General features: G+C 47.1%; 1 protein-coding gene across 1 annotated transcript; it reads left to right on the top strand.

The window, feature by feature from the left end:
* Window positions 1–503: 503 nt before the first annotated feature.
* On the top strand, window positions 504–6,064 carry ZP4 (zona pellucida glycoprotein 4). The gene is made up of 12 exons (XM_010157822.1): window positions 504–702; window positions 1,058–1,179; window positions 1,258–1,360; window positions 1,933–2,088; window positions 2,447–2,634; window positions 2,819–2,916; window positions 3,257–3,387; window positions 3,594–3,783; window positions 3,856–4,003; window positions 5,307–5,385; window positions 5,703–5,819; window positions 5,940–6,064. The coding sequence occupies exons 1-12, from the start codon at window positions 504–506 to the stop codon at window positions 6,062–6,064; spliced, it is 1,656 nt and encodes a 551-aa protein (XP_010156124.1).
* The last annotated feature ends 3,198 nt before the right edge of the window (window positions 6,065–9,262 follow it).

The raw sequence follows: 9,262 nt of genomic DNA, 5'->3' as shown, positions 1-9,262 counted from the left end.
GGAGGGCTATTTCTGTGCTTATATGTCAGCACCCTGTCTCTGGCATTTGAAGCAGTGGCACCTTTAAAAGAGCAAAAGAGCATTGTCACTCAGCTTCTTGCACTCATGCCATGTAATGAGCAATTAGAGCAGCAGTAGAGTACATGGGGAAAAGCAGGCAGATTTCCTGGATGAGCCAGTGGTGGGAAGAACTTGGGGTGAGACAAAAGGGTTTGAGGACCCTCCTGGAGCTCTACAGTAAATTGCACAGGTGAGTTCCTCTCAGCTTAGTGATATGAATACAGATCCATCACTTGACATAAACTCAGCTCCTGCCCTGTGGTTTTCTTCAAAGGGTGCAAGCAGACTGATGGGTTCAGAGCCAGGTGAGGGCAATAGAAGGTGTTAAACTGCTGGGCTGGATCCACCTGGACACTTCAGGAATTTCTGATCCCAGCTGGCTCCACAATTTAAAAGGGCTAAGCTAAGAGGAGTTGCTTTGTGGTCCTTAGTAAGAGAGCAGGATGGGTTTTGTAGGGCAGTCTTGGGCAGAATTTTGGGCTATGCTCTTCTGGGGGTTTCTTGGTCCCCTTGCTTTGTTTATGGGGACTCAAGGTAGTGTTTTTTCTAATTCTACCCTTGTGACTTGTGGCCAAAAAAGCCTGCAGCTCACCTTACCTCCAGACTGGGATGGGAATGTTTCTTTTGTGCTGACCATTTGGGGTAAGTAGAGGTGGTGTCAAGAGGCTTTCTTACCGCTGTATCTTTGTACAGTGTATTGGTATGCCTGGAACAAGGGGAAAGAGATAGGGTTTTATGTGAATTGTTGTCCAACTGCTTCAGCGCAGCTTATGTAACTGATGGGGGTGCTGTTTATATGACCCAACAGTCAAGGGTTTTTGTGGAGTGCTGTGCCTGGATCTAGATGTTCTTGGCTGCTGAGTTCCCTCACATGCTTGTGCTGGCAAGATCCTAATGCAGGCTGGTGTCTTGTTTCCTACAGAAAAGTAGGATTGTAGCAGCCCTTATTTTCAATGTAGGATGCTGAGGCCCCTGCTGTTGTCTCCTCTTTTCCTAGATACTGAGGGGGAGGCACATGCTCTGAAGAATGACTCTGATTGTGGCCTCTTGGTGTCTGGGACTCCAGATGGCTTCAGGGAAGTATTGGTTTCTTATACTGGCTGTTACATCTTTGAATGGGTGAGTGAACTTAGAGATTCTGCTGGGCCTGTGCCTGCTGTTGCTCTGGTTGCCCTGACTGGTGTGTCTGTCCCCCAGGATGGCAATTATCTCATGCTGATTGGACTTGAAGGAACAAATGCTGCTGGACAAAAGGTGCTTCATGAAGAGAAGCTGCTCAGGTGCCCTGTGGACCTTCCTGGTAAGACTCTGGCAGTTCTTTGGGAAACCCTGCTTGTATCTTGTGGTGATGAGTGGCCTACCTTTTGTATGGTTGTTTCTGGTCAGTCTGGGGGCTGGGAAAGGGGACTTACTGCTGTGCAGAAGACTCCTTGGAGAGAAGGGTTTGGACACAGGAGCCACCAACTTGCTGGGGACTTGTACCTCCTTTGCAGGGTCAGCCAGTGAACGTTTCTTGTGCCTCCTAGTTGTATTTTGACTGTATGAGTTGCTGGCTCAATCCCTGAACTTGCAGAGACTAGGTACGATTATTTTCTTACCTACCAGAGTTGATCCTGAGCACTTCATTTTGACAAATCACATGCAGTCCAGTCTCCTGTACATGGATTGCTTCAAGGGGAGTTTCTGTCCCAGGGAACTGCAGGTCCCTTCTGAGCAAGCTTCTATGCCAGCTCCCAGCCATGTGTTTAACCCTCACCTGAGCCTAACTTCCCTTGATTTTTATGCAGTTACCAGGACACCTTCCTCTAGTGTCCTCTGTCTTTGTCCCCCTGCTCTTGTGCTTTAGCTGCAAAATCCTCCTGTTTCTTCCAGTCCTGGATGCTCCAAGCAGTAGTATCTGTTCTGCTGTCCTCAGCCAAGACCGGCTGCCATGTGCCTCCTCGCCTATTACCCAGGGAGACTGTGAAGTGCGAGGCTGCTGCTATGACCCTAGGGACAGGGTGAAGCCTTGTTATTTTGGTAACACGGGTAAGTGAGAGCAACTGTCCTCCCATCCAGCTGCAAACTGGCATTTCTCACTTCCCTGGCAGAGCTGGATTGGTTCTGCCAAGAGGCTTAGAGCTATGGTTTTGTCTGTCAGGAATAGTCTGTCCTATTGGAGTGTCCATCCCTTTCATGTGTATTGCAACAGACCTAGGTTTATGGCCAGAATCAGTGTTGCTGTTAGAGCTGGTTGCTCTTGTCTTGCTGTGCTTAACACTTGCTTTGGGGATTACAGGCAGGAGAACTTGAAGGACTTGCTGGCCTTTTCTTTACTGTGAAGTCTGGGCCTCCCTTCCATCCCTTTTTTCCCTGAGCTCAAGACTGATTCTATCTTTTTCTCCAGTGACAGCTCACTGCACACCTGATGGCCAGTTTTCCATTGCCATTTCTCGAGATGTGACCCTGCCGCCAGTTATGCTGGACTCTGTGCAACTGGCCAATGGACACAGTACTGGCTGTGTCCCTGTTGTGAAAACCAGTGCCTTTGTTGTGTACCAGTTCCCACTCTCTGCCTGTGGCACCACTTTTCAGGTAAGAGCTGCAGCTGTCACTAGGCTGGAATAACAGGAGAATGCAGACATTAGCCAAAGCCACATCAGGTTGTTCACTTAATGGGCACCCTACAGACTTCTCCAGGCTAAAGACTGTTCTCCAGCCTGGCATTAATCAATCTTGACTTTACTGTCCATTGACAGTGCCTGGTCTGTCATTGCAGGTGACTGGAGATCAGGCCATATATGAGAATGAATTGGTGGTATCCAGGGATGTGAAGACTGGGAGCCTTGGCTCTGTCACTAGGGATAGCACTTTCAGGTATTACCCTGGGACTGGTATTGCTGGGTGCCGTTGTGTTCAATGTCACTAGATAAATTCCTGCCTGTCACAAGCTCTGAATTCACAACAGGACACTGGAGTAGGCTAAAGACTGGTATGTCTCTAGTGGAGGGGGAGGGGGGAAACTGGTGCTGATCAGTGACACTCTGCAGATGCAAATCTGAACTCTGAAGAGAATTTCAAGTATTTGTTAAAAGGAAGTATTGGAGGAAAGACCAGGGATATGACTAATTAAAGCAGATATTACATTTCTATCTTGGAGAAAGGTCACTCTGATATCTCCTTATCTGCCTGATTTGGGGTTTTCCTGTCCCACCAGGTTGCATGTCCGCTGTAGTTACTCCACCACTGGGAACTTCATTCCCTTGAGTGTTCAGGTCTTCACATTGCCACCCCTCCCTGCTGTGTCCCAGCCAGGTCCTCTGTCCTTGGAGCTGCGTATTGCCTCAGGTATGAGAGGCTTGTAGGACTTGCTCAAGCCTCTTGGTGCAGGGCCCTGGTCTCTGCTGAGTAATAAAGGAGTATTGATGGGTAAACTCAGCACTGCTTCCTTGCCAAGTTTGGAACTTACTGACATGTCTATAAAGGATGCTCTTAGGCTGCCTTTTTTTTGTTGTTCCTGCTCTAAAATGGCTCTTGGGTTCCTTCTGTCCCAGATGGAAGCTATACTTCCTACTATACTGACAGTGACTATCCTGTTGTGAAGACTCTGAGAGATCCTGTTTATGCAGAAGTTAAGCTCCTTCAGAGAACAGACCCAGACCTAGTTTTGGTCCTACACCACTGCTGGGCCACACCAAGTATCAATCCCCAGCAACAGCTGCAGTGGCCTGTTTTGGTGGATGGGTAAGTGACTTGTAAATAGCTTTGGGTCAGGGGAATGACTTGCACTTTTTTCATAACTGGTCTCTTTCTCAGGTGCCCTTATGCAGGGGACAACTATCAGACACAGGTAGTGCCTCTGAGTCCTGCCTCAGGACTACTGTTCCCCTCTCATTACCAGCGCTTCACCATCTACACGTTCACCTTTGTGGATTCCACTTCCCAAGAGATGCTGTCTGGGCTGGTAAGATCCTGTCCTGGTTGCCTAGCTTCCTAGTGAGGACAAGTAACATGTGAGCATTAATTAGGAACCACTTCATAACTATGAGACTCTGGCCCTCTTGGAGAGGATGGGGCCCAAAGACTAGGAAAATCGCCTCCTGAAACAGAGGTTGATGCAAGAAACTCTTTATTCTGAGACTAATGTGGTAGAGGTAAAACGCATCACTAGATGGGTGTGACAGAAAATGAGACTGCTGAAAGGGTAGGTCTACTTAAGCAAGTGCTAGCTTGCTGCTGAAGCTGTTGTGTTGAACTAGCTTAGGGTGTGTGCTTTAACTATGCTAATCAATATTCTCTAAATTTCTTGGTCAAAGTATCTTGGAAATTGGTTTTTGTACATGGGAAGCATCTGGGCTCTGAATATCATGAGTTTCTGAGCTGTTAAGTCACACAATTCACTGTGTCTTGTACTGTTTAATCAGTGCTCCTGAGATCAATTAATACTCAAAACTGGTCCTAGCTGTACCTAGCAGTGGTCACAGCGTAGTGGTGCTGGGACAGCTGGGTCCTAGGTGTCAGGAGAAGGGCTGTAATGCTAGATATGACTGGAAGATGTATAGTAAAGGTATCAAAGCTGCCTTGCAGAAGCAGCAAAGGGCTACAAAGGCTACAGCCTGTGTGCAAAGCAAGCCAATATAATCTTTCTGCCTTCTCCCTTTTGTGACCAGGTGCACTGGACCTGGTTGGGATGGAGCTAACTTTCCTCATAGCATCCCATATGGTGCTGAGGGTTTGGATTTGTTGCTAAAACAGTGTTGATAGAACATTGGTGTGTTATCTTTTTGCTGAACAGTACTTGCACAGCATCAAGGCTTTTTTCTCCTTGCTCTGCTGTTTCTCAACCCCAAGTGAGTAGCTATGGGGTGGCCTAGAAGCTGGGAGGCAGCTGACTCCAATTGGCCGGGGGATATTTCATGCTGTATGATGTCATACTTGGCAGTAAACACTAGAGGATTTTGTCTTCCAATGTAGCTGATGCTCAGAGACTGGCTGGGCATCAGTCTGCTTGTGGGAGCCAGGTGGGTGATTTTTGCCTTTACATCACTTGTGCTTTTATTTCTTCCTTCTCCTTCACTTACCAGACTGTCTTGTCTCTTCAACCACAGGTTTTCTTGCTTTTGTTCTTCCTGTTCTCTCCTTGTGCTGCTGGGGCAGGGTAAGGGGAGTGGGGAAGTGGCTGTGTTGGGTGCTCAGCTAGTGGCCAGGGTCAATGCATCACACCAGGACATCACCTGTCTACAGATGCTGTATCCTACTCATTCTAGGTGTACCTGCACTGCAGTGCTTCAGTGTGCCACCGGTCTGTACAGGAGTCCTGCATGACCATTTGTCCTCCTAGAGCTAGTAAGTGTCCTAGCCTTCCTGCTTCCACATCCAAAGGGGCAACAAGGACCTAGGCCCCAAGTTGGAGGGTAGAGGGACATGTAGGAATGGATTACCTCCCTTGAGCCATGGACAGCTTGACAAGGTGTTTTTTGCTCCTTTTCACTGAGGAAGGGCTCTTGCTTTTATAAAAAAAAAAAAAGCAGAGGTCTTCATAGGCTCTTTAATTCCATGTTGACTCCCACAGAAGGCTTGTCCATCAGAGCTTCTCATGTGTGGAGAAGCTGACCTTCAGGGCTGTATACCTTCTCACCTAAAACCTTCCTATTGCTCTGTAGGGGGTAAAAGGAGTGCTGAGCATACTCTTCAGAATAGTGCCTCTCATGTCTCCAGCAAAGGCCCTGTGATTTTCCTCCAGGATGAGCTAAGATGGAACACAGCCAAGGATGGCCTTGGTAAGTGTGCCAGGCTGGGTAAGGGGGCTGACCTAAGTCTTTCCTGCAGGGAGGCTGAGCCCCTAAGTCATCCCTTTGCCTCACTGGGCGGAGGTTAACTGTGACCTCTCTTGCCAACAGGAGCAGTGGCACATGCTGCAGCACCCTGGGTTCTAGGGTTTGCTGCTGCAGCAACCGGGGCAGCTCTGTGCATCGTGCTTGTGGCTTCTGTGTTGTGGCGAAGGCAGGTGCCTGTAACACACTAAATCAATGTATTGCAATAAAAAGTAGCTGTCAAACTCACTCTTGGGACTCCTCCCTGTCCAAGAACACACAAGGGTTGAACAGGAGTTTCTTGGGGACCCTGGCTGTAAGCCTCTCTTTGTAAGACAAAAATCCTGATGGCTGTTTTTCCAATGCTGTTTCTCTGAATAATCTCTTTCTGGCTATTATTCTGCTCTGGGATTAGTGTTAACTGTATGCTGCTGTCAAGAGGGAGCCCTTGTCATGGGCTGCTGCAGACTGAGACAGGTGTGATGCTGGGTGCTGTCTGCATTTCTGTCCATGGCTAAGGTGCCCTTCAATAGTACTTATCTTGGCTCCTCAAACACTGAGCAGAAGCTAAAAACAAATCCTGCAGCTGCTTATCCTTTGTGGATGCAGAGCTGTTATGACTGTGCAGAGGTGCTGTGAATTGTCCACTTGCCCCTGACCTCACTAGGTAAGTTGGGGCTGTGCTCACATGGCAGCACTCCTAAGGCAGGGATGGCAGGGCACAATACAAATGGGCCTTCCTAATCATGCTGCATGTAAACCTACTTCTCTTGCACTGGAAACAAAGGGCTGGTGGGATTTTTTTTTTTTTTTCCTGGAGGATGAGAACAGGTTGGAAAGAAAAAAAAATCAAAGGGCCTGGGTGGTTTGAACCTCAAGAAAAAATTCAAACTTGATTTAAAGATTAATCTTAAACCTTCATGTGAGAACAGACAGGTAAGAGTCTTCAAAGCTCTTTGGATTAAAGCTAATTTGACACCACTGTTGGCATAATAGTGCCTTGGATGTACTTTTTTTGAAATGAGAAATAAAACTTGCTGTTCTGAGTGGTCTCGTGTGGTCAGTCACAGCAGTGGAGCAGGATTATCCTCAGCTTCCTGAGGTCCTAGTCAAAAACAGTCCAGCAAACCTCTCCTGGTGGTGGAGGGGAAAAGGGGCCCACTACTACTCAGGCTGCGGGAGGTCTTGTGCTTACACTTACTCTGAGATACCCTGGTAGCTGGAGGGGTGGTACTTTAGCAAGTACACTTGAGGGGAAGGAAAAATATTTTCACCCCTGGCTTGATTAGAAATTCCCCTTCTTTAAATACAAGAGAGTAGTTTTAATCATACTGCTTAGGGATCTTTAAAAGGGAAGAGCAGCTTTTAATATATGGAAGCAGAGAACTGAACAGTATCTTGCTTGACATAGCAGATATTGTTCTAATTGGCCAATACTGTGTGTTTGGAAGGTTTTAACAAGTTGTGGGAACTGATTTTTAATCTCTTACTCCAAGAAATGTCAGGAATTATTTTGCAATGTTTTGATTTTTTTTTCCTAGCAGAACAGCTCTTCCCTGCTACTCCCAGGATAACTAGTATTCTTTAATCTCTGATTAGATATTTAAGGCAGGAAAGAAGATAAGACCCCTCCAGGTTGTGTAGTGGGAGGGTGATGGAGATCACAGGCTGGAGGTAGGTCAAACAGCCTCCTCCTTTAGGGTGTGCCTCTGGCAACCAAATGGCCTTGGTACAGATGGATCTCTGTCTGGGAAAGCTGAGTGTAAACTTGTATGTGCCTCATGATAAGTCTTTAGCAGCTGTCTGTAATGTTAATTAAGTAGGCAATTAGAGGAGTAATATAGGCCACACCTTCTCAGTACACCAGGCAGAGTGCCCTGGCAATACTCTTTACTTGTGTGTGCTAGCCAAGATCTAAACGCTTTCCTAGCTGCCGCTGGAGTCTTCCCATGCCTTAGCAAGGCAGACAAAAATATTTGTTTAGAGAGCTTAGATGCCTGCATGGAGGCTGAAGGGGCTAGGAGAGAGGAGAGTCCCTAGCCAGCAGCTCCTTGCTGCCCTCCATGGGTTTGCTGGACCATCCCGAAGAGGCAGGGATCTCTTGGGGGGTGATCAGGCGGGTTCCCTTGCAGGGAGTCTGTTCTGGCGCGGAGCTGTGCCTTGCTGTAACAGCCCTGCTGCTTGGCATTGGGTGCATGCAGTGAGAAGTGGAGGTGGGTGAGCGGAGAAGTGAACTTAATCCCCACAGAGTGGATGAGGGAATTCTTCTGTACTTATGGTGTGCTATTTGGTCCCTAGCAGGAGGGAAGGGCATGAGCAGCAGTGGAATGAGAGTTGTCTGTGTGAAGCGCTGGCACGGCGAGAAAGCTAGGCAATGTGGGTTTCTTCCTCTGGTGCATTGTCCTGCTCTTCCCAGCCTGTTCTCACTCTCCAATGGAGTGTTAACGGCTTTCATGGCTGCTTGGTTCTACAATTTTATCTCCTGTAAAAGTGTATTCTTTTTCTTCTACCTCCACAGGTGGTTTTCTAGCCTTTTTTTTTTTTTCCTCTTAAGCCTCTACTTTCTTTAGTTTCGTCTCATTGACTTTTGTCCTTTACTTTCTTTTGCATAACTGCATGTGACTTGTCAGCACCCTCGTTAGCAGCGCTCCATGCTGCTTGATTATACAGCAGAACAAAAGGCGATGTGAGTTGCTGTAGACATTGGCTGAGACTCCTGCAGGTGAAGGAACACTGCATTGTCCAGGAGGGTGCTGTGAATGAAGAAGTTGGGCAAAAGCAGCCCTGAGGTCAGCCAGCCCCTGTCAGTTGAGGATGTTGTGTGGTGCTGCTAATGAACCCAGATTTTCAGAAAGAAACCCTGATGCTGAGCATCAGCACACTTTGCCCCCAGTGTCTTCACCCTTTCCTCTGGAAGTAGTGCGTGTTACTCTGCTGTGTCTGCCTGCTCTGCAGCTTTGGAAGCAAAGCCCATCCCTAATACAGGGCTGCTCAAAATGAACATCCAAGCTTGGCCATATCTGAATTTTCCAAAGCCTCTAACCCTAATGGCTCGCCTCACTTTCTGGATCTCTGAGAACAGCACCAGCCTCAAAAGAACAAGCCTGCTGCTTTGCCAGAGCTAAAGAAGTTCCTGAGAAGCTTAGAGGTAACCATTCCTTTGTTGATCAGCTATGCTCACCTACAACCTTAAATGTGCAGCAGTTGCTATTCTGCAACCCAGGTGTTCATTAATAATACCTGAAAATATTTATTGTAATAGTGATGATTTTATTGTAATACAAACATAAGAAATTTAATTAATCCTGGAGTGGAGAACTATACAGTATGTTACATGTTATAAATATATTTATTTCTGAAAATACATGGATATATTTCATATAATGCTTTAATAAAAAAGAGTGCTAATA

Source organism: Eurypyga helias, unplaced genomic scaffold (assembly GCF_000690775.1).
Source record: "Eurypyga helias isolate BGI_N326 unplaced genomic scaffold, ASM69077v1 scaffold4028, whole genome shotgun sequence".
Lineage (NCBI taxonomy): Eukaryota > Metazoa > Chordata > Aves > Eurypygiformes > Eurypygidae > Eurypyga > Eurypyga helias.
This window is presented reverse-complemented; position numbering and strand designations above follow the sequence as displayed.

Bases quoted from the DNA above. Each gene is read 5' to 3' on its own strand.
- ZP4 (XM_010157822.1), top strand. From the start codon at position 504: ATGGGTTTTGTAGGGCAGTCTTGGGCAGAATTTTGGGCTATGCTCTTC. The intron at 1,180-1,257 runs GTGAGTGAACTT...TCTGTCCCCCAG, and splicing joins GCTGTTACATCTTTGAATGG to GATGGCAATTATCTCATGCT. The intron at 2,917-3,256 runs GTATTACCCTGG...CTGTCCCACCAG, and splicing joins ACTAGGGATAGCACTTTCAG to GTTGCATGTCCGCTGTAGTT.